The following is a 24669-nucleotide window of genomic DNA, read 5'->3' as shown; positions in this document are numbered from 1 at the left end:
ACGTTTTTCAAGCTGAAAGCTGCTAAACAATACGTTTCTTATAAAAATGTTTTCATATAAAAATTGTTCTAAAATATCAAATAAATCAGCTTTTAAGTTTGTACTAATAATTACATCCCAACAAATAATCAATTACTAATAATTTTATCGTTTTACATGGCTTTACTTAATCCCCATCTTTATTGCTTACGAACAAAGTGAGCACATCCCTGGCTGCGCCGCGCGTGTGGATCGATGGAGATGAAATCATGAAATGGAGACCTGCATCGGCATGGCTGCATCTTGACGACGGCACAGGGCCAAGTCCATTTTGGCATATTGCTCCGACGGCGTTGTGAGAGGGAAGATAAGACTATAGGTGTCCAAACGGGCAGCCTGGACCAGCATGGCACTGACTTTGTAATAGCGCGGTTTTCTGTAGCGGACCGTGTCGTGCCGACCCACGTGTTGAGACCTAGGCCGAAACATAATCCAAGGAGGCCATGAGCCCAAATGTGGTGTATGGGCCAGCATAGGCCCATTAGCATGTTTGGTCCAAAAAATTTGAAATATAAGGCCAAGAAAATGCTAAAAATGAATGAAAAGGAAAAAAGAAAAGAAAAAAAGAAAAATAAGGGGGAATGGGAAAAATGACGAAGAATAGGTGGAATAAAAAAAACATGTGAAAATTTGAGGGAATATACGAGGAAAAAAAGAAAAAATTTATGTGAAAATTGGGTCAGGGCCCTGGAAATCTGGTCATCAGTGCTTATGTGACTTGCCATGATATAATGGTGGAGTGGCAAGGGCACATCATCCAGAAGTGGAGTGCTAGCAAAGACCTGTTGGATTAGTAGACGCAAGGGACTAGCAACCTGAAGACAACAAAACACAAAGCGCTCAAATCAGTCTTTTTGCTCATTGCCTAGGAGATATGGAAAGAAGAGAATGTGAGAATCTTCAGAGGAAAAAAGACAACAACTTATCAAATAACCAATTGCATCCAAGATGAGTTAGGCTATTGGAGCTTGGCCGGTGCAAAGCTTGTTTGCAAGATTGTTGCCATGAGGAGTAGAAAGGTCTGACGTGCAAGCTTGTTTGCCGTCAGAATTGTACAGTTTTTTTTCCTTTTCATCCAGTCTTCGGCTGTGTAACTTAACCCCTTCTATAAATATAACACCAACCAATCTGTTTGGTTGTTTGAAAAAAAACATTTACAGTAACTCTTGATTTGAAGCTTGGCAAGGATGGAGTTTTGCTGCGCATTGACCTGACCTAGGATATCTTAAAGAAAGGTTTTGAGGCCGTTTAGGAATTGCTTAGTGATGGAGGTCTTAATACGAGTGTTCTTGAAATGGCATTTGCTGGTAATTGCGGTGTTAAGCTGAACATTGAGTCAGAAGATTCTGGGTTTCTTCAACCACTCTTTGCCGGGGAAGCTTGGCCTTCTTCTTCAAGTGCACTTGAAAGATTTATTCACAATGAATCTTGGTTCAGTTCAAGCACAAGGTATTTTCTTGCTGAACTCAATTTCATTTCAGTACAGGCCTAGTGAGCTGCAAAGTTAACTGAAACTGTCTCAACATTGCTATCTTCGTCGAATTACTTTCTGCCACTGTTTATTCAACATCCCTGTCTTTATCAAATGTCATGCTTAGTGACTTATGTTACTTATTTATTAATCATGATGATGTTACTTATGTATTAGTGACTTATGTCTGGCATGCAATATACATGTTAGATATCCTGGGTCTTTCATTCTATAACTAAATACTGCACCCATGCTACTATGAGTCTTCTACTAGCAGAACAGGACACATGCTGCACTCAATGTGTTGTTAGATTGTCCAGTGATCCTAACTGTCATCTTTCTTGTATGGTTAATCCGTTTTCCAGCATTGGTTCTCATGCTGTTACCAATTTACCATGCATGTATTCTGAATTTTATTATCATTAATCTGGAGTAAGTAATGTCTGTCCTGGTAGTAAACATCATATTCTGCTTGTAACCGATGCTACTTGATGCAGAGTTAGGGCAGTCTTTTGCTAGGTTTTTCCACTGGATGCAGGGAGTTCCTTGCCGATCTGGGATAGAATTACACAAACAGGTTTGTTCTCAAGCTCTCTACTCTTGTTCAATTTCAAATCAGGAAATAAAAAAACAAAGTTTAAAACCGCTGTATCAATCAATCAACACTACTTACTGTGCATGCCTGGTACAAAATTAACTGAGAGACAGGAGCAGCTGATTTGCTCTGCTCTGCTCTAATTTTCCCTCTCATTTCTGCATCGCTGCAGCCATTTTGAATACATGGAGCGCTTGAGCAAGACGATTGCCTCCATTTTACCTATCAGGTTTAAATCCTCGTGTTTATGGTTATATTCACGCTGCTGGTGTAGCTTTAGTACGATCTTAACAAGGTCGGTAATTTATCGCTAATCTGTCTCTTTATGCATAATAATAAATCGTGGTGTGTGTCAAACTGTCAAATCGAATATGTTTTTGTACAGAAAATCTTTCATGTACAGAAAAATCGAATATGTTTTTGTGCATGGAACCACGAGACATTCGGGAGTAGCGTGAAAATGATCGGAAATGGTCGGAATCAATAGCTTATCTTCAGAAACGATGCTCGATCGACCGTTAATTGACCATATATTCAATGTCAACATTAATACGATGTAAAAAGAAATTAGAAAAACAAAATTTATAAATAGCAAAAAAGGGTACGGTCCAAAATGGTACCCTTTTACGGAAACAACACTCGGTCGGTGACCGTATTCACCCCTAATCGGGAGTTTTCTTTTTTCTTATTTTCCTTCCCTACAAATCCACAATGACCACAAGCAAAGAGAGCTATTGATACAAGCTTTCCTCCTGATGCATAACCACAAAACCAGACAGATTTTGGAGTTTTGACCCTCGGAGCTTATGAGAAATCATAATGCTCATGGCATCAGAAATACAAACGCAAAGATTTCGTTACATACTGCAGTGTATAACTTCGTTCAAATCGTTTAAATTTACTTCTATTACATGCATTTGATGCTAAAAAAGAAAAAAAAAGACCTAGCATGGAACACAAGCATAGAATCTACATTGCAAAGTTATATATAAGACACGATACACCTTCGATCATATCATATGTAACAACACTGGCCCCATCGCCATTCTGCTCCTACATTACCACCACCATCACCACCTAAGGTCAGCCAGGAGCATGAAAGCGAGGACGAAATTCGGGCCGGGTCAGTTCTTGGCAGCATGGTGGGTGGTGCCGCCACTGTAATCGTCTACCTTGAGCATCAGATATGACAGACAGGAACAAGCCATGCTGCTGCCTGGGAGAAACTATGAGTTTTGGTCGCTGGCGGCCTCCCTACTTGGTCCACCACCAGTCGTTGTTCCCTCCAAAAAGCGGACAATAACAACGGTGATGTTATCGGCGCTACCCCTTTGGTACGCCTCCTGGAGAAGCCTCTTCGCTGCCTGTTCGGGATCCTGAATAGGCCTCACCATGTCAACAGCTTCCTGGAAATAGAATTTGGGTTTCATGTATTGAGTAACATATATAAGGCGCCAATGGCAACATACAAGCGGGTGAAGGAGACTCAAGAAATTTCTGTTGTTACCTTGTTACTTACAACATCCCAAAGTCCATCGCTAGCAAGGATGAGGAACTCAAGGGAGCTATCGACAATCTCCTCCTGTAAATAAAACAAGATGCATTTCTTTTACCAAATGGAAAGATAAATGATATGTTGATGGAGCAGGCTCATTGTTTGCTTTCTTGCATAAAAGCAATGAAGAACTTAGGTAGAAAGTAGAGTTCATTGGTGGACTACTTTAGAGTAACATGCATGGGAATGCCAATTACGATGATGAATATTATTTTGCAGATAGAAGGCTTTAGTTGAGAGCTAAGCAAACAAATTAAGTCAAACCTTGATCTCTGGATCAGCAACTACATACTGCTTCAATAGCTTATCACCAAATGCTCGAGAAACAGCAAGAACACCACCAACACGCCACGTCCCTGCAAAGTCGTTCAACCGTTAGAAAGAACCAATGATCATTACAAGTACAAAGCAAAATAGATAATTTCAAAGGAATCATGAAATTACCAGCCCACATCACGAAGCCCCCAGCGTCCTCAATTCTTTGTCTCTCATCTGACTGGTCGGGTTTGTGATCCCTTGAAACTGCAATTGCTGCAAGGGTGGACAGGAGAAATATTATGATTGATTAACATGTGTTAAATAATACTAATATGAAATCCTGTTATTCAGATAATTTGAACTGCCATGTACCCCAACCATGGAAATTGGAAGAAAGACAGCAAATGCCTTCTCAAGCATCCTGCTGAAATTGGACATAGAGGAAAACACTGGACACTAACTGAAGTATGTTACACACATTAGATTTAGTGACTTACCATCCCCGCCTCTACAAACAACTGCTCTAGAATCTCCAACATTAGCAACCAGCAAGCGATCGCCTACAAGAATAGCTGTTGAGGCAGTTGAGCCAGCATCCCTAGTGTGACTACTTTCGGCTTTCAGAAATTCTGAATCTGTATGGTTGTACGTTTCAGCTGCAAGAAAAGTACAGAGAAATCACAACCACCTTTTAGGTTGGCTACAATTATTTTTGCTCCGTAATGCATGAATTATTAATGCCATACCGATAGCGGACTTGATATCACTGATGAACTTTGGATGCTTAATTAAATTGCTGAAAAGGTGCTGCTTGACATATTCAGCCGCTCGAGCTCCGCCATGGCCTATATGTACAACCAAGTAAGTTGATCAAGGATGTCCTGACATACCAAAACCCAAACAATTAATAATATTTCTCGTGGAACTGTACAGTACCGTCGAATACGCCAAATAATCCAATGGTCTCTCCATCAACACCATCGATTCTCGTCTCGTAGAAATCCTCCATTGAAGCCCTTTTCCCAGGAGCACTTGCATACCCATAACTGAACTTGCCGTTTTCACTGTCAACAGAAAAGGGGAACATTTATTAATTAGTCATACGCAAAATCTAAAATCATGGACTCCAGTGCACTTAATTTCGTGTGACAATCAAATGTGTTATCTTTATTAGCTAGCAGTACTGTATGTTCTCAGTTACATTAATAGGATAATATTTGCAGGAAAATTTATGCCGATGGCGCAAAACTGTTACTACATACTAAATGGACAAAAAAAGAACTTGTTTGCATAAATCAATTTCTCACATGTTATTTCATGAATGTTTTTTTTTTTTTGGAGCTCCTACCAAATCAGATCAGACTACAGATCCCTACAACTAATAACACTCCATAAAAATCAGTTGCTACACACAGACACATCAAACAAGAAAAAGGTTAATTCCTCTACCATATGCCCTTACAAAGGATTAGACTTTTCGTTTTCAAACACTCCTCAAATTCAAAATCATGGCCACATCCTCACACCAGCCAGGAGCTGGAACCCGATTAGGCTAAGCTAATTCAGAGCAAAATCGGGCAGATCTAATTCAAAATCCGCCACTGAAACCTCATGTCCTAGCCTCTGATTCAAGAATCACTACTCGATAGTTAGCCGCCAATCAAATCAAGCACAAAGCCCCTGACCGCGCCATGAAAAACTTGTCATCCTTCTCCTCCTCCTCCTCCTCCTCTTGGATCTTCCCCCTAACACGAAACCACGGCAACACAAAAGAGGGTCAAGTCAAGAAAGCCCAAGATCGAGCGAAGGAACGCACCTGAGCCCGCCACCGCTGACCGGCGAGCAGTCCCCGGCAAACCCCATCTCCTCCTCCAACTCCTCCGTGCCCTCCAGCCACCAGCAAGACGACCGACCCGGCAAGAAGACGACGACCACCACCACCACCAAGAACAAGAAAACCCGCGGCGCCAAGAAGAAGGAGAAGACGCGGGACGACGACGACGACGAGGAGGAAGCTAATGGCCTCGACGGCCTCCCATGCATGGGAGGAGGAGGAGGAGGAGGGGAATGGATGGAGGAGGAGGAGGAGAGCGATGGCGAGGTAGAGAGAGAGAGAGGAGGAGGAGGAAGAAGAGGAGTGGATGGGAATGATCGGCGGGTGGTGACGTGGCGGGGAGGAGACCGGGTCAACGGATGGATGGATGGTCACCGGCCATAGGCTTCGTTTGCAGTTTGCGTGTACACCTCCGTTTATTTGCATTGCGCCGTTGGCTTTTTTTGTTTTTTGTTTTTTTGGTCTGTGGTTTGCTTGCTTTCTCTCTGGTTTTTGGCTCTCTCACCTGCTGCTTCATCCGTCTCACACTAACTAATCAGTTATCCGGCGTCTCGTAGATCATATATCCTGATTCCGCCTCCATACCATCTATATGTATATAACCCGTCAACAAATTCATATATTAAAATATAAGAATAAAAGCCTATAATGTTCCTTATTTACATGGGCAGAAAGATGAGATATGATTAAAATAAAAAGAAATTTAAATGAGAATAGATTGATACAACTATCATAGTATACATAAGAGTGGCAACTATTTTGAGATAAATTTTACAGTATTTTAGAAAGACAACTAATTTGGGACGATGACGTAATAATCTTTGTTTCTTGCAAGTTGATCGGGAGACCTCATTTTCTATATGCGTGGTTCTCGAACTACTAAACGGTGTTTTGTTTGTAAAAATTTTATATAGAAAAGTTATTTTTAAAAATCATATTAATCTTATTTTAAGTTTAAATAATTAATTTAATTAATCATATCCTAATGGTTTATCTCGTTTTGGGTGTCTTCTCAGTTTTCTTCTTTTCTCTCCTCTCAAACACTCCCATTAATCTACTATAGCAACTAACATTGCTCATTTTGGTGTGTGCTTTTTTAATAAGTTTGTGGACAGTACGATGAACTCTTGGTTTGGTCAATTCCAATTGGATTTGGGTGTCTTATTGCTTGGTGGTAATTGGTTTAGCTTTTGCAGCATGTTTTGATTGATGAGACCTTTGTGAACACTCAATTGTATTTTGTTATTCATACAACGATTTCTTTTTTAATCAAATTAGAAAGGTCACTCATTGGCAATAGTGGGTTATATCTGATAACCCTTCTATGACTAGCAGTCTTCTTAGACACATCCAATACAAAATGATTAACCGTGTGTGTTTAGAAGAAGAAAAAAAAAGTTGCCACGCCATTAAGCTGTCTTAACTAAACAATTTAAACGGGTGTTTTAGATGAGAAATTAGTGTCAGATATATGAATTAGAATATGCTACCATTAGACATAGATATATCAATAAGGGCATCCACAATGTACTTTAAAACCAGTCCATAGTCAATAAAATAATACATTCAGCTACCTAACCACATTGTAAAAGTAGTCCATAGGAGAGAAATAGCAAAAGTCATCCATAAGCATATGGGCTGCCCATATAGAATAAAATATGTCATTTGTCTCTATTTCCTCTCTCCTCCTCCTACTACTTACTACCTATATACATTGTGAATGTTGCAATAGTTAAAGTCCACAAATGTGGGTCCCATCTATATGGATTATTTTAGCTATATAAATTGGTGTTGCCCTAAGCATATATACCAATAGATATCCATAATTGATAAAGCACTGACTGCTAATGATTTAACGTATGGTCGAATCATCAATGTGGCTAAAGAAATACCTTTTTCTTGCCAGCTCTCGTGTAAGCACCATATTGAGGATGGCTTTAATAAAGGTTTCATTTCAGTAATCATGTGTGTTGAATGCTTTAGATGTTGTTTAATGGACCTATTAATTCCTACTGCTTAATAAGTTAATTTTACACTTTACTCAAAATGAACACATGTAACATCATAACATGGCAGCTGTTTAACCAAAAGTACTTCAAGATAAAAAAAGCGAAACCTTTATACGATGAATAACCATCTATTTAATAGATGTTTCCCGTTCAATAACGAACAGCTAGATAATTTAGATATTATATAATAAACCCTCTTTTTTTATTAGTTAATTGCACACTTTGCTTACATACAACATCATTACGTGTCAGCTAATTAATCAAGAGTACTTGAAGATAAGAAAGAGAAAAACCTTCAATGAATAGCAATCCCCTTAATAGAGGTTTCCCGTTTAATAACCAATAACCGGATGATTTAGGAGGATAAAGAGAAAAGAAATCTCTCTTTTTCACTTGCACGCTTCCCATTTAAACAATGCGTATTTTTTTAAAAAAAATGTATAGAAAATTTGCTTTAAAAATTATATTAAAGTAACTTAATCATATTTTCAAGCTTAAATAATATTTAATCATATGCTAATGACTCATCTTGTTTTACGTATCTTCTCAATTTTCTCCTTTTCTCTCATGTCAAACACATCCTACTATGTATTTGTGCAACAGATATTGTTTAGTAATTAGTTAATTAATTGTACACGCTTTATTAACATGTACACATGTAGCATCATTACGTGTCAGCTAATTAAAAAAAAAGTAGTAGTACTCGTTTAAGCTAAAGATGAGAAAGACCAGCAAAAAAGTAGCAAACTCTAATAATGGCTTTTGTTTTTTGAGCACCAACTGTAGCTCTAGTGGTAGACATGGTGAGAGATATGTGACATCTCGTTTTCTATTCATAGTGCCAAGTTGACGCAGAGAGGGATGAAGACGTGTGACGTGGAAAGAAGAGACCAAACACCTTTCAACCCTTGTATCCATCAGGTGAGGTTTCTCAATTCTTTCTTCTCCATTGCCATGTCCTCCTCCATGCTGCAAAGTGGAAGTTGGACAGGTTGCTCTCTAAAATAAAAAATAGAAAGAAAGAAAGAAAAATAAGATGGACAAGTCATCTTTAAAACATCATTGCAAAATCAGTGGATGAATCTCCCATGGTTTTTGGCTGCAGCTCCTTGTAAAACCTAACTCTGAATATTATTAATGGAATGAAGAAAAAAACTTATTTGTGTATGTCTATTTTCAAATAACAATTGGTCAATATATACAGTGATGAAGCTAGCTAGCGGCGTCGACATTGAGCCTAAACAATTTAATAGCATTTGTCATTGGCTAATAACAATAAGCCTGGTTGACGGTCAAACTTATCCAATAGTTGGTTTGGCCACCACTGAATATATATTTCGGTGAGTTAATTCAATTCCAAAAAATAAATAAATCCAAATTGGTTAATTGGAAAAACACATGCACATGTACGGCTGAGTTTATATCAACTACTTGGATGGACTACTTACTCGTTTTTCATAAATATATATACATAAGTTTTTTAAAAAAAATCAAATAAATATTTTTAAAAAAATTTTATAGTGATACTTAATAATTAATACTTGCTAATGATTTGTCTCGTTTCGTGTCTGATAAATCAATTCAGTCGAACCTTTGGTTTAAACGCGGCCGTAGAACTACAGGGTTATTTTTTTTTAAGAACATAATATATTAAACATTAAAAGACATGGATTAGGTTTACATCATCAGCTACTAGAGCTGAGTTGAGAGCTTCCTTAACATGACAGCATCTTTGATGACATATATGAGATATATTTTGACAAACATACATGGTTTGGGTAGTAACTCGAAGATTGGTATTTCTAGATTTCTTTGCAAGGTAGTCTGCCATTTTATTCTACAGGGTTAGGGGATTGTACTTTTTGTTATTTTGGATCTAAACACGAGTAGTAAAAGTTGGCAATTTGGTATTTGTCATTTGCTAGTCTAGAGTAGCAAATTTTCCAAAAAATGCTCCAGGACCACGCTCTCTCTCTCAAGTGCTAAAATGACAAAACTTTAAAATGCATCTAAACATCAACTCCATGCCAAATCTTTTGCCACCAAAACTTTTGCCATTTAACGTTCCAAATAGATCTGAACGGACCCTGAGTTGGAACGCATGATTTTGCCAAACAGGTGTCACGAATAGTTGGGTACAAGAAAAATACTCGTGACTTAGTCTATGAACAGTAGGTTATGTCGTTTGTTGAGACAGCATGGGACTTGATTCTGAGCACATATCAGTGTGTGCCAGCTGCTAGATAGTGTTCATGGACTCTAAAAAGGTTGTACAAAAGGTGAGATTCTCGCAGCAGTTTCTTCCAAGAGGAATGTGGCTCGTGTACTAGGCGATCTTCAGGACCATCAATCAAGATGTATTCTCTCTGTACCGCAAAATGTTTTCTTTTTATCTTCTTTTTTTTTCTTTTGCCTTTTGCATACTGTGACAAAATCTGATGAGTTGGCAAAAAAAGAGAAAGAGATGATGAAAATATTCCAAAAGACAAAAGAAGAAGAAAGAAAAGAAAAGGAATATCAGAGGTGATGAGTGTAGCAGAACAAGAGAAAGTTCAGTTTCATGTTCAGAAATTCAGAAAGAAAAAAGGCCCAGGAAAAAGCCCACCAAAAGGGCAATTTTAGTTTAACTGGGCCGAAACATGCGGCCCACTAATCTTGTTGGTCCCTAACCACAGCTTTTGACAAAAATTAGCCGTAATCCATGCAAATTGTGGCCGGATTTCACATGAGCAAAAGGCCATCCAAGCCTGTCAAACTGGAGTGAGTATGCCAGATTACAAAGAGCCAAACTACAACTTTGATTAGATACTATTATAAACATCGTTTCAATCTGGCATCAAATCTTTAGGGATTGAATTTTTTAAACAAATAATGTGAACTTGATTATTACATATGGTTCCAAAGTCCAAACTTTTTTCATGTTACGAATTCAGAAATCTTCAGGCAGATGATACGCATGTGCTAGTCCGGTAGAAAGTGAGAAGAAAAAAAAAGGGGTCCTACTGGAATGTTTGCCTCTTGAGCCCGTTGTGATTTGTCACCTTGTAGCAGTGCTGCAAGGGGCACGTGCCTGGGCCATTGCCCATTGGGTTTGGATCCAATATATATTCTGGCATTCCACATGTAATGATCATATGAATATATTTTCCCTTTTGACAATGTTTCAATATTGGTCATGATTCATGTAAGATCAAGATCCAGCTACTGACATGCTTCTTTTTATTCGAAAGAGAAATATAATAATGTGTGTATGATTACCATGTAAATAGCACTAAAATACTGCTACGAATTCGCAAGTGGGTTACATGCCGGACGTAGAAGTATATGCAAGTAGACTCCAGCTACCGTGGTTCAAACAATGCTACATCCATGATCCATGACTATATATACTTGTTTTAATCATAACTGATAAACCGGTCAAAATAAGTGATAAATATAAAATTATATAATTGATAGACCTGTTAATTGCAAATGGACTCATTGTGTTTTTACTAATAGAGATGTTTTATGAAGACTATGAGCTAATTCTGTTCTTCATTTGTTGAGCATGCAGTATGCTTACATTCTGTTGTCAAGAAAATAATACAGTATCATAAATAATACTCCCCGTTCTCTACTCTCTCTGTCTCATAACAAGCCCATTTTCCCCTCTTATTTGTACTCAAACAATTGCCCCTTTAAGTAATTGTTGTATTAGAGTTTATGAAAATAGAGAATAATTACATTAAAAATAGATAATTGTGAAATAATTATATTGCGATTTGATAAAGTAGGTAAATTATATATATATTTTATTTTTATTAGTATGTGTGGGATGTGTAAAAAATAAACTTATTTAAAAAAAATAAAGTAATATATAATTCATTAAAATAAATTAACGATATAACACATATTAATACTACGAGTTGTTAAAAAAGAAAAAGAAAACTATGCGTCCATCCATTCTCAAACATGCCTTTCCCCTTCCTCTCCTTGGCTTCTTTCTCTCTCTTCTCTTTCTACCACCTTCTCCTTCTCCTCAACCTAAACCCCCCAAACCTCTCTCCTCCCACCAAGACGAACTCGAAGCCGCGTGGAGGAGAGAGAGAGAAAGGGGAGGACCGGAGGAGGACTCCTCGTCTACATTGCGGTCTCCGGCGGCGGCGGCGGGGTTGCCGCCATCTCGCTCTGTAGCCTGTAGCGGCGGCGGCGCGGGGGAGATGGAGAGCGTGGCGGCGGCGGCGCGGTCGCTGCGTGCCGGGGTGGAGAAGTCGCGGGCGCTGGGGCAGGCGCTGGCGCGGGCGGGGCCGCGGGTGGAGGAGATCCAGCTCGCGCTGCCGGCGCTGGAGGCCGCCGTGCGCCCGATCCGTGCGCCGCGGGCCGAGCTGGCCGCGGCGGGGCCCCACATCGACCGCGCCGTCGGCCCCGCCGCGGCCGTGCTCAAGGTGTTCGACGCCGTGCACGGCCTCGAGCCGCCGCTCCTCGCCGCGGGCGCCGTCGCCGGGGACCTCGCGGGTTACCTCGCCGTGCTCGGCCGCCTCGAGGAGGCCCTCAGGTTCCTCTCCGATAACTCCGGCCTCGCCGCGCAGTGGCTTGCGGACATCGTCGAGTACCTCGGCGACCATGACCTCGCTGACCCAAGGTTCCTCGCCGACCTCGCCGTCACCCTCGAGGGGCTCAAGAAACCTTCCGGTGACCTCGACGGTGGCCTCCTGGCGGCCGCTCTGGACATGCTCGAGGCAGAGTTCCGCCGCCTTCTCGCCGACCACTCTGCACCGCTCCCGCTCGCGATGCAGCAGCTGAACACAACCTCTGCATCTACTGCCGCGCCGTCTCTCATCCCGGCCGCGACCGTTCACAAGCTCAGCCTGATTCTTGACCGCCTCATTGCCAATGGCAGGCAGGACCGTTGTTTGTCCGTGTATGCTGATGCCCGCGGAGGCGTGGTGAGTGCCAGCCTCCGTGCCCTTGGCCTCGATTACTTGCGAAACCCGGTCGACGTCGCGCAGGCGTTGGGCCCTGGAGTTGAGTTGTGGGGGCGGCATTTGGAGTTTGTGGTGCGCTGCCTTCTTGAGTCCGAGCGACAGCTCTGCAACAAGGTGTTTGGGCAGCGCAAGGATGACGCATCAGCGTGCTTCGCTGATGTTGCAGCGCACGCCGGCATTCTTGATTTCTTGAGCTTTGGTCGTGCGGCTGCTGATGCGAAGAAGGACCCCATTAAGCTCCTGCGTTTGCTGGAGGTGTTTGATTCTTTGAATAAGCTAAGGTTGGACTTCAACCGGTTGTTTGGTGGAAAGAAGGCGTGTGTAGAGATTCAGAACCAAACAAGGGACCTTGTGAAGTTGTTAGTGGATGGTGCTGTTGAGATCTTTGAGGAGTTGCTTGTGCAGGTGGAGCTGCAGCGGCACATGCCTCCCCCACCTGATGGGGGTGTGCCGCGACTAGTTAGCTTTGTGGTTGAGTACTGCAATCGCCTCCTTAGTGAGAAGTACAGGCCTGTGCTTGCGCAAGTTCTCACCATCCATCGCAGTTGGCGCAAAGAGACATTCAGTGACAAGATGCTTGTTAACGCGGTGCTTAACATCGTCAAGGCCCTTGAAGCTAATTTTGATGTCTGGTCAAAGGCATATGACAATGTGACACTGTCATATCTCTTCATGATGAACACACACTGGCATTTCTTTAAGAACTTGAAGGCTACTAGGTTAGGCGAGCTTTTGGGTGATGCGTGGCTGCAAGAGCATGAACAGTTTAAGGACTACTATCTGACGGTGTTTATGAGGGATAGTTGGGGGGTGGTTTCACCGCTGCTCAACCGGGAGGGGCTAATCTTGTTCTCCAAGGGCCGGGCCACGGCAAAGGACCTGGTGAAGCAGCGCCTTAAAACATTCAATGCGAGCTTTGATGAGATGTTCCGTAAACAATCTGCATGGGTTATACCAGAGAAGGACTTGAGGGAGAAGACATGTGGTCTTGTGGTTCAGGCAATTGTTCCTGCTTACCGGAGTTATATGCAGAACTATGGGCCACTGGTGGAGCAGGATGTTAGTGCTAGCAAGTATGTAAAGTACACAGTTGATGGTTTGGAGAAGATGCTCAGTGCGCTCTTCATTCCCCGGCCCAGGAGGGCTGGGAGCTTCCAAATCAGGCACACAAATGACAAGATTACCAGTGCGATGACAGGCTTTTATCGGAGTGCTTCTACAGTGAAATAGCTTTGGTTGAAGAACCAAATGGTTGGTTCTACTATTTATGCAATAATGGGATATGTAACAATGATTCATTTTCGGCCAGTCAGCAAATTGCTCCACACTGGACGTGAGGCCCAATAGTGAACCTGTGATGAGAATATTGGTGGCATATGAACATAGGCTCTTCTATAGTTCTCATGGTGAAGGTGAACAGAAGATGGTGGGGGACAATGTGCGTAATTGGGACATTTCCTACTTATCAAATGTCTTCCCTTCTGTTATTATGTTATTGTCCCTATCACCATAACCATTCATTTAGAAACTTCTGTGGGGACATGTTGATATTTAATCAGCTGTGTAGTGTATGTAAAAATTGGTTTCATTTTAGGTGGGCTGTAGACATTTATTTTATATGTTCAATGTGCTACAAACTGAGCTTCGATATGCAATGTATTATATGAAAAGCTAGAGTTTGAAGAATCACTGGCAGCTTACTGGTTCATATCGGTCCCTGGATTTCTCAGTGTGCAGAAGTTCTGTGAGATGGCAAAACGGAGCATATATACACCTGAACATACTCTAGTTACATGATAGTTATGCAATCTGAGAGCCCTATCGCAATGCTTTTTTTCCCCTGATGTTACTGTAAAATAATTGAAGAGGCCAGAATGCCGCACTTCTCCTGTTCTTGCTGAAAATTGACTTGTTCCAGCCAAGTCAGATATGGGGGTGTTAGGTTCAATTGCCAAAGCAAGCAATAACTTGTACTATGATCTGGTATGATTTGTTAGTACTGGGGTTGTATCTATGTCAGTTCAGGTGAGGCATGTCCATTTACTACTCCAGTAACTGTTGTACTCTCTTATGTATATATTCATGTGTGCATTGCTGCAGAATGAATTGAAAGATCCTATGGAGTCTGCATCTTCGGCACGCTGATGAGTTATTAAGCCCCTGCAGTTTGTGTTTCCTCCAACTACTGATCAAGGACATAAGGGAAACCTGTCCCTCATCCTGAGTAAGTGCCAACATTAGGCCAAGTTTAATGTAATCCTACAATTCTTCATGGAGCCTTCATCTTTTTTAGCAGCAGTGATCCAGACAGACTATCTCATTGCATAAATAGCTCTTATGGTAATATACTGTAGGCTGTTTGAATTCCTAGTGTTTGCTTGCAAATATGAGATCAGTTGTGTACTTGTGTCCGGACTTAATAAAAGACTAAATAAAAGATACCTATCATTCTGTCCATTGTTGATATGGCAACAGAACACACCTTGAATACCACTAGAATTAACTGCAGCAGTCCATGACCTACATTTTTTAACTGGTTAATTTTGCCTCATTTTTTGCTCTGACCACATATATATCAACGTTCAGAAAATAACAAGGAAGGTTTAATGGGCTGCAATACCGCAGAAAGTTGGGCCCAAGGCACGTCAGCTCCAATCCAGGCCGTATATCCTAAGGTCCATCACAACTAAGAAAAGCCCATCATCCAATGTGGGCCCATCTTCATAAGCAAGTGAAGTGAATTCCATTCTACTTATTTAATGCAACCAATTCTACTACTATGTGATATATAAACTATGTGATATATAAATCCAGTGTTAGAAGAGTTAATGTTTTACTTATCTTTTTAATTATAAAACAACATGAACATATTTGATTTATATAGTTGTACATGTCTAAATCTTCAAATAACTATATAATATTATAAAATTTGTACATATATTCATGAACGTTAAATTTTCGTATAATTCTAATTAATCGTTCGTATTCTAATTAATCGGTGAATGGTACCCTTTTCGTTCGACAACCGTATTCCGTCTTTCACATGATCGAACTCTCAAAGCGTCGAGGCTGAGTAGGGAGTGATATTCTCTAAAAAAAGGTTAGGGAGTAGTAATAGAAACTACAAAGGGAACATATATTGTAACGCGGTCTGTGTTAAGCAAACCATTATCCACCAGACAGATATATAGTTAATAGGAAAAAAAAGAAGAAAGAGGTCTTTCTCGCTTCATATAGGGTGTTAAACGGAGTGCATCCAAAAGAACATGTCTAAGAAGAGGGAAGAATAACTAGTTTTCCATCATCCTGCAGCAAACATGTACAGTGGCAAATTAGATCATGTTAATCCCGTAACTTCTGTTGCCCATTCAAGTATCAGAAAACACAGGGGCAGATCAATGTATGTATGATAGAATGGTTGATCGTTCAAGCGACACGCATCTTAAGTGTCAGACGTGACGAAAATTTCCTATCCGTCGTCCGTCTCCTCATTGTGGCAGCAACGGGAAGTAATCGTGCTTTCATATCAGTTGTTAGAAAAATTTTACGCTGTCTGGAGGAACCATCACCGAATTAGCCTGCTGGCTGCTGGTTAACACGAAACGCGCATCTACAAACTTCTGTAGTCCACGAGAGTGACTTCATCATCAGGAGCGTCAAGATCTTTGTAGCTGCATCCAACATCATGAATTTAAATTTTAGAGAGTTAGGCAACAGAAACTACAGCGAAGCATATCCATATGTTCGACACAAAGGTGTATCATGTTTTCTGCTTCCACAATCAAATGCAATAGGACAAGATCACAAGAGAAGCTGGCACAAAGTAGAAAGTATAGTAGGGCAGTAAACCAGTGCAGAAACAGGCAAGGACAAGAGAGGAAGGAGCATTGCATAGTCATTGGGATCGTATTTAGCAAATCATTTCGAAAGTGCAAAAACTAACCATGTTGTTGTTAACGGATTTTCATTTCCTAACGTATACCAAATTTTATCAAAGTAGGTCGGCGTCCTTCCGCGGACCCGGCAATTTTTTTTTATCAAAGTATTAAGCTTAGTGTTCTTTAGGGGGAAATTAATCAAACTTTAGTTGATCAGTACTGACCTTCGCAGACGACGAGGGTTAGGCGGACGAGGCGGATACATGGGCATCACTGGTCGCATCATCTGCATGACTACCTCTGGAGGTGCAGGAACAAATGGACCCAATGGACTGAAACCAAGACAACCATAGTTAGAATTGTGCCTGGACTTGATAACTGACTTGTTTTTCCTTTTTGTAGAGTACTTAATTGTTTAGCTAACTGGCATAACATAATTAACCTACCCAGCACCAGGCACAGGTATTAGTACTGGTGGAGTGGGCATTTCAACGAAGGAACCCTGCCCGCCAAAAGCACCAGGCGTTAGTTCAGAAGGTGTAGGTCCTTGCTGCTCCTGCAAACCAGAACGGGCTTATAAATAAGGATTATACTGCAGGTTTAGGATTTCAATAACTAATACACAACACTTTCAAGTTTCAAGTGATACACTGCACGTTTAATATCCCCCAGCAAATATACTTGAAATGCAAAATTAAGAACATTCAACACTAGAGAAGTTACATGGATTATGATGAAGAACGAACAGTATCAAACATCAGAGACTTCACATACATAAATATTACAAGAAGTAAAATATTGTCATCGATTACTCATTAATGTGGAAATAAGGTGAAAGATCTACAACATAGAGCTTCACTAGTGACAGGTGAACACAACAAATTATGGATTGAATTTCTATTGATCTGTTAGTCAAACATGGGACATGGAAAAACATTTCACAAACTCCTAAAGAAACAAACTGTTTTTATGATAAGCACAAACAACTAAAAAATGAAAATAAGCATCTCAAAGGGGGAAATTGCGGAAGAAATTAACAATCGGTGCAATGTAAACCTTCTAAGACCGAGAAACAGTTCAGATAAATTAGTTTAGTTTCAGAGTTAATTAAGAATAGTATTATAGCTTTTCTCACCCCACCATACAAACAAGAAGGGAATGTTCTTAAGCATATCAGTGAAAAGGAACAAGCTAAACAGTGTATAGTTTCTTACTGGTGATTGTTGCTGCATAACTGGTGTGCCACCTGGAGCATTTGGATCACTGCATCAAAAGTAAACAACAACAGAAGCATTACCTTTTGACATGTCGGAAATAACAATTTGTCATTTGCATTTGGAGATCTAAATACATACTTCATATAATTTTGGAAATAGATATCCTCTTGGACTCTTGAAGTCAATTTGGAGACCAAATCAGGATGCTTGAGGTTCAGATGTTTGAGAACAAAGTCAGGAGCATGGAAAACTTTTATACATCCTTTGGCTCCACAGCCGTATGTCCATCCGTAGTTATCATCCTTAACCTTTGTGACATAAGATTCTAGAACTTTATCAGCTGATGCATCAATTTTATCCTTGGCAGTCAATGCAACTAGAGGATCCTTGCCGTTTGTCAGTCTCTCTTGCCAGAAATAATCCAGTTTCTTCTCCCAATCAGCAGCGCTGCTTTTGTCCATGTTGGCATTCTTCGTATCAGCTCTCACATGACGAAGACCTTTTGCATTTGTACTCTCAGACATCCCATAGTAATCAATACCATGGACATGCCACAAATAAGTAAGGAGAGTGTCTAGGAGCTCAAAACCATCAAGGCCCTTAACAGTTGATAAGCCCCGGACAATAACTAAAGGCCCTGTAGATCCAGCATATGATTTGTCACCATTTGACTTTGTGTGATCACCAGTTGTCAGGATGTTTCCCACAATACCCTTCTCTTCATCAAGCTTCTTCACTAAGGCTAGAGTTTGATGTATGTCAGTTTGAATTCGTCGATAATGCGAACTGACTGGGTGAGCTTTAGGAGCAACTGAAACTAGTTCAGTTTCTTCCAGGGGACCTCTGTGATGCCTTCTTCTCTTGTTGTGATAATCTTCATCATCTGCAGGGATTCCATCACTGTCATTTCCTGATTTACTTGCTGTACCAGCAGTCATTCCAGGACCACTATGCCAATGAAAATCAAGATATCAGCAAAACCAACTTGAAATACCATAGGATTAATCATTCACAACATAAATGATACATAGATTCATCTCACAGGTCCAAAGTTCCACTCCGCAAATCAAGAATCAAATTCTTCGCTGCAGCCTTGCAAAGTTCATTCCGCCTGAGTGAAATAAAAACAGACATAAGAAACCAACAAGCAACACAACCTTTTCTGAGCGAAATGAATAGCGCACATAAAAAAGCGCTGTTCGGTTTATGAATGCTGCTCAATACGAATTCAAATACGAAATTTCTGACAGCAGGTAAACTTCTGAGTGAAGCTTTAAGCAAACTTATTATTACCTTTCAATAACAGATAATAAGTTTGTTGGGTGGTACATGTCTTTCAAACTGCAATTACAAAAACAAAGAAATGAACCTGCAATACCAATTTACTTAACAAAGTACAATTAACACCACCAGAAGGAAAGGAAGTGCATTTTGAACATACCGATCTTCATTCTTATGGTGATCAAAATAATCCTGTTTCTGAGAAGTAATGTATGATGTCTTGTATTCTTGGTACCTTGTTAACCAAGTTGATAACAGTGTACTTAGACAAATAGCTCACTGAACTTTAAGTGCAATCTAGTACAACAGATTAATTCAAGTTCTGGAATGTTGTGTAACTTTTTGTTAATAAATACCTGCTCTCAGCTTCACCCGGTGAAACATCATCTTCAAGTTTTTGGGTAAACTGTTTGTATGTCATCAATCCTTTCCTGAAATGATTTGGAATCACATAAGATCTCATACAATTGGCACTCCATCCACTCAACAATATATGAGGGATTTAAAACGGAAAAAAAGACAAAAAGGAAGGAAAAGTTCAACAAAATGCAACACCACACTAGCAAATTACTTGGAAGTAATAGCAATATCAACATACCTAACAGATCAAAACTACCACCATGATAGGGCAATCATATACATACCTCCGGGTGTTACTTTGACCATTATAGGGGGCATCACATCCAGAATCCAGGCAATCTAGAAGAAAAGCAGTAAGTGTTAAGACTTCTAGCAGTGAATCGTCGTTCTTACAAGACATACTCACATGAAGGACCATGAATTATTATTAGATCATTGAAATTGTTTATATCTCCGGCCTATGTCCTCATGCACATAACCAATAAGGTTTACTAATGAAGAGAGGGGGAGAGAGAGAGAGTATTAATGTTAACTTTTTATCTAATACTGCAGAAGTAGGTTAATCATAAATAATAGATCGATGTCAAAATGCTTCATACTAAGAACTTCAATTGTGACTAGAGGTAAGCCAACAAGAAACATGCACGATGTTGATAGCAATCCACTAGCTCTCTTGTTCTCAAGTAAATTTACAAGTATTGAAGCCAACTCCTATTTATCAAAGTGTATAGGTAACTCAACAAGATAATCACCTACTAGTGTGCCAATAAAATTAGTGTTGATTGATGGCATAGTTCTTTTTTAAAACTGAGGACATCAGAAATTTTTCACTAATACAAAGATGCATGCTGCAATTCTGATAGCATTGAGTTGACAGCCGAGGTGAGTATTATGAAATCACACAAGAGTACAAGACACCTAGTAAGTGCTTAATGTCCCAGGCTCCTCGTTCTCGAAAAGCGTGCCAAAGCACTAACTGACGAATTACACTCACCATTTCACCATGAGAACTACTGAAGTACACAGAGTATATTTGTTTTGATGGAATGAGAAAAAAAATTCTCACATTGGCCTCCAAGCAAGCCCAGAGATTTTGAGCTACCAGGAATCCAGGATGAAGGAGACCTCAAACCATACTGATCAGTTTCCATCTGTCTAAGTGCTCGAGAAATCCCTTCCCAATCCCAAAGTAACAACCAGAAACTCTGCTTTGAGAAATGCTATGCAAACTTGTAGCAGGGCACGATTTTGGTTGGAAATGCCTGCGCCCAGAAGGGGCAGGATGAAAATGTTCAACAAGTATAGCTCACCTGGAGCGCGACGCGAAGTGTTCATGCTCCTTTCCCTGCCTCGCTCGTGCTCGAATCCGAATCTGCACGAAACACGCGCGAGCGGAACACACATTAGCTTGAGATCTTCGCAGGAGAAATCAAACACCGACGAGAGCCGAGAAGGTAAACCAAAACGTCCTCCCTCCGCCTCACCTCCCACCGCGCGGTGGGCTACGGCGGCCGTCCAAGCGCGGCCGCTTGGGAGGCAAGGGCGGCAGCGGCGGGGGCGGGGACGGGGAGAGCCGCCGCCAGATGGACCTCGGCGTGGGGCTCTCGCTCCTCCTCCCGCCACGCGGCGGCAACGACGCAGGGGAGAGCCTCCGCGGCCACATGGACCTCGCCGTGGGGCTCTCACTCCTTCCGCCACACGGCTGCGCGGCGGCGGAGGCGCCCTCCTCCGGACGATCGCTGGCGAGGCGCTCGGGGCGCGAGGAGCCGAGCGGTGGCGGGGGAGGGAGCGGCACGCCGTGATCCTCCGGCGAGCGCCCCAGCTCACGACGCGGCGAGCGATCGTCACACTCCGGAGTCGGCGATGGCAGGTCCACCGCCCGCGCGCGATCATCATTTGTCGGTGGCGGCGGCGGCGGCGGAGGAGGAGGAGAGCGGAGCTCCGGGAGGAGCACGTCCGCCATTGGAGCGGAGGAGGAGGAGGAGGAAGCGAAGCAGCCTAGGGTTTCGAGGGGTTTTGGCGGCGAGCGCGGGAGGGAGAAGGCGAGAGGCTTGGAAGAGAAGCCGGCGGAAGAAGAAGAAGAGACAAAGGTGGTGTTTACATCAGTGACTTAACTTTAGTCCCTATCTTTAGACACTAATTTAGAGTATTAAATATAGACTACTTACAAAACTAATTACATAAATAAAAGCTAATTCACGAGACAAATTTTTTAAGCCTAATTAATCTATAATTAGAGAATATTTACTGTAGCATCACATAGGCTAATCATGGATTAATTAGGCTCATTAGATTCGTCTCGCAAATTAGTCCAAAATTATGGATGAGTTTTATTAATAGTCTACGTTTAATATTTAAAATTAATTTTTAAACATTCAATGTGATAGGGACTTGGGCCAAAAGAGAGAGCAGAGAGGGAGCGGAGAGGAAGTTCTCGAAGCAGAGGAGAGGGATGCCACGTGGCATCCTAATTCGTACGGATTACGGGCTAGCGGGCCTTGGGCCGAAATCATAATGGGCTTTTAGTGTGTGTATATGCACAAAAAAAGCCCAATATGCCCGACCCATCGCTGAGTTATAAAATTTTCTATATAAAGTTTCTTAAAAAAATAAATAAAATTTTTTTAAGCTTATAATAATTAATAATTAATTAATCATGTGTTAATATCTCAACTTGTTTTATGTGCGAGGAAAAGCAACACCAATTCAAGCCGAGTTTAGTTCCAAACTTTTTCTTCAAACTTCCAACTTTTCCATCACATCAAAATTTTCCTATACACATAAACTTTCAACTTTTCCGTCACATCGTTCCAATTTTAACCAAACTTCCAATTTTGGTGTGAATTAAACACACCCTCAGCTGAATCGAACTCAGGTCTCTGAAATTTGAAGTCTGAACTGCTCAAGTACACAGCTCAGTTAATTCAAAGAAGAAAAAGAAGTGGCAATGGCTCGAGTAAAAGCCAAGGCTGACACATGAAGATTTGCGATATCAGATGATGTCAGGCAGGGATGAACTACTACTGTGATGAAACACAAGCGAGTGTCTTGAATCTTGATACAGGAGATCGGCTGCAGTAAAGTGACTGAATGGATTGCATTCATTTTTACTGAGCCTTCACACCAAAATTGAAAGTTTGGTTGAAATTGGAATGATGTGATGGAAAAGTTGAAAGTTTATGTGTGTATGAAAGTTTTGATGTGATGGAAAAGTTAGAAGTTTGAAGAATTATTTTGGAATTAAACACGGCGCATGTGCGGTTCTATGGCAACCAACCCAGTGAACAACTAGAGTGAGTGATCTTAGGGTGGGTTTAGTTCACGTCAAAATTAGAAGATTGGTTGAAATTGAAACGATGTGATAGAAAAGTTGAAAGTTTGTGTATAGGAAAATTTTGATGTGATAGAAAAGTTGAAAGTTTGAAGAAAAAGTTTAGAAAACCTTAATGCCAGTGAACCATTTGCAGAATGTCATTGCTTTGTGCAAGCCATTATTCAGTGCAGTGGTCTAATTTTTCAAGCTTGTGATGGTTCAGTGCTACACTATAGTGGCTTGAATGGCCATGGGCAACTTCTCATAGTGAAGATATGATCATTCTTCTGTTTTGACTGACACAGAAAATATGACCATTCTTCCGTCCGGCCGGTACATTTCATTTTTCTCCTGTTTAACAATAGTTACTACTGCATCATATACGTACAGTACGTACAGTACTGATACAACAAGGTTCTTCATAGAGGGTGTGGAAAAAAATAAAACAGGGTGCATAAAAATACCAAAGAACATGTCTAAGAAAAGAGCAGAATTCAGGCAAAAATCAGGTCATGTAGGTTAATTCAGCTCCTTCTGTTTCGCGCATTCAGAAAACACAGGTAAGTTGGGTTGGGTTGGACCGGGAGAGGGAGGGGGAGGGGTTAGGCCGTTAGGCGGGGAAGAGGGTGTATAATAGTTATTTTAGAGTTATACGGGTGACAGAATCAACTTAAATACGTACGACGTACGAAAATTTTAGCGAAAATATTTTTAACTTTTATAATAGTAGAGATAGAGATTAATCATTACTCAATTAATCGTGCACTAATAACTCTTCATTTTGATTGTCAGGAAAAGCCTCAGCCATACTCACTCTGAAGCCCCAGCCATTTAGCCTTACTGCAGCTGCAGCCTGCAGACCTCTGAACTCTGAAGTCTGAACTGCTAAATAAACAGCTCAAAGAAGGAAAAGAAGAAGTGCCAAAAGGCTGTGTGTTTAGAACTAGAGATGCAAAGTTTTAGCGTGTCACATCAAATATACGAACATACATTTAAAGTATTAAACATAGACTAATAACAAAACAAATTACATATTCCGCCTGTAAACTACGAGACGAATTTATTAAGCCTAATTAATCTGTCATTAGCAAATATTTATTGTAGCACCACATTATCAAATCATGGAGCAATTAGGCTTAAAAGATTCGTCTCGCAATTTACACGCAATCTGTGTAATTATTTTTTTATATTTAATACTCTATACATGTGTCCAAACATTCGATTTGACAGGGTCAAAAGTTTCTGAGTGGGAACTAAACAGGCAAAAAAAGCCAAGGCCGATATCAGAAGTAAGGCAGGAATGGATGAGCTACTACTATGAAACAAAAGTGTCTTGACTCTTGATTCTTGATACAGGAGATCGGCTGCAGTAAAGCGACTGAATGGATTGCATTCATTTTTAATGAAGCACGTCGTTGTTCTAGAGCAACCAACCACTGAACAAACAACTGGAATGACCTTACTGAAAGAAACCTTTATGTCAGTGAACCAATTGCAGAGTGAAGTTGTCCAATTTTTCTAGGTTGTGATGGTTGGAATGAAGTTCCATTAAAAAACAGAACTTACAAGTTTCCTCTAAAAAACACCACCAAATTTATTTTAGAAAGGTTTCGGACTAAACATATCTAATGCTACCAAAAATTTATAACACACAAAAAAAAACTAAAATTCGGTATTACCAAATGTTAGTAAGATTGATTTTGTCTATCAAGTGAACAAGCCTGACGTCTCGTTAAAACATTATGCTGTTGTTATCTTGGTCGCACGTAATTAAGGAGCGTTTTGGCAGCTCAAAGTAAAACATAGCTTAATTAAAGAGTGGTTTGAAGCATATAATTATATATCCCTTCATATCTTGATTCATTAACATCTATATAAATATGGGTAATACTAGA

The 24669-nt window shown here is 40.7% G+C and overlaps 3 protein-coding genes across 5 annotated transcripts; 1 reads left to right on the top strand and 2 right to left on the bottom strand.

The window, feature by feature from the left end:
- Positions 1 to 2753: 2753 nt before the first annotated feature.
- LOC4328306 (probable protein phosphatase 2C 10) lies at positions 2754 to 6109 on the bottom strand. 2 transcript variants are annotated; one of them, XM_026023184.2, is made up of 9 exons: positions 5735 to 6016; positions 5604 to 5663; positions 4855 to 4982; positions 4665 to 4763; positions 4416 to 4574; positions 4105 to 4191; positions 3925 to 4016; positions 3613 to 3687; positions 2958 to 3511 (listed from the first exon to the last, which is right to left on the bottom strand). In XM_026023184.2, the coding sequence occupies exons 1-9, from the start codon at positions 5959 to 5961 to the stop codon at positions 3332 to 3334; spliced, it is 1107 nt and encodes a 368-aa protein (XP_025878969.1). In that variant the 5' UTR covers positions 5962 to 6016; the 3' UTR covers positions 2958 to 3331. The 2 variants fall into 2 exon arrangements, with proteins under 2 accessions (NP_001396253.1, XP_025878969.1); NM_001409324.1 differs by lacking the exon at positions 5604 to 5663 and having other exon boundaries at positions 2754 to 3511; positions 5735 to 6109.
- A 5677-nt stretch (positions 6110 to 11786) lies between these two features.
- LOC4328305 (exocyst complex component EXO70A1) lies at positions 11787 to 14564 on the top strand. Its single transcript, XM_015768833.3, has one exon. The coding sequence runs from the start codon at positions 11961 to 11963 to the stop codon at positions 13953 to 13955; it is 1995 nt and encodes a 664-aa protein (XP_015624319.2). The 5' UTR covers positions 11787 to 11960; the 3' UTR covers positions 13956 to 14564.
- Positions 14565 to 15920: 1356 nt separating this feature from the next.
- On the bottom strand, positions 15921 to 21529 carry LOC4328304 (serrate RNA effector molecule). 2 transcript variants are annotated; one of them, XM_015767803.3, is made up of 12 exons: positions 20946 to 21529; positions 20772 to 20833; positions 19746 to 19800; positions 19458 to 19532; positions 19262 to 19336; positions 19114 to 19161; positions 18863 to 18931; positions 17959 to 18768; positions 17818 to 17866; positions 17050 to 17159; positions 16828 to 16935; positions 15921 to 16396 (listed from the first exon to the last, which is right to left on the bottom strand). In XM_015767803.3, the coding sequence occupies exons 1-12, from the start codon at positions 21422 to 21424 to the stop codon at positions 16336 to 16338; spliced, it is 2001 nt and encodes a 666-aa protein (XP_015623289.1). In that variant the 5' UTR covers positions 21425 to 21529; the 3' UTR covers positions 15921 to 16335. The 2 variants fall into 2 exon arrangements, with proteins under 2 accessions (XP_015623289.1, XP_066164007.1); XM_066307910.1 differs by having other exon boundaries at positions 20772 to 21529.
- Positions 21530 to 24669: the final 3140 nt, after the last annotated feature.

The sequence above is a fragment of the Oryza sativa genome, chromosome 2 (assembly GCF_034140825.1).
Source record: "Oryza sativa Japonica Group chromosome 2, ASM3414082v1".
Lineage (NCBI taxonomy): Eukaryota > Viridiplantae > Streptophyta > Magnoliopsida > Poales > Poaceae > Oryza > Oryza sativa.
Note: the sequence above shows the minus strand (reverse complement) of the source record. Positions and strands in the feature narration are given on the sequence as shown.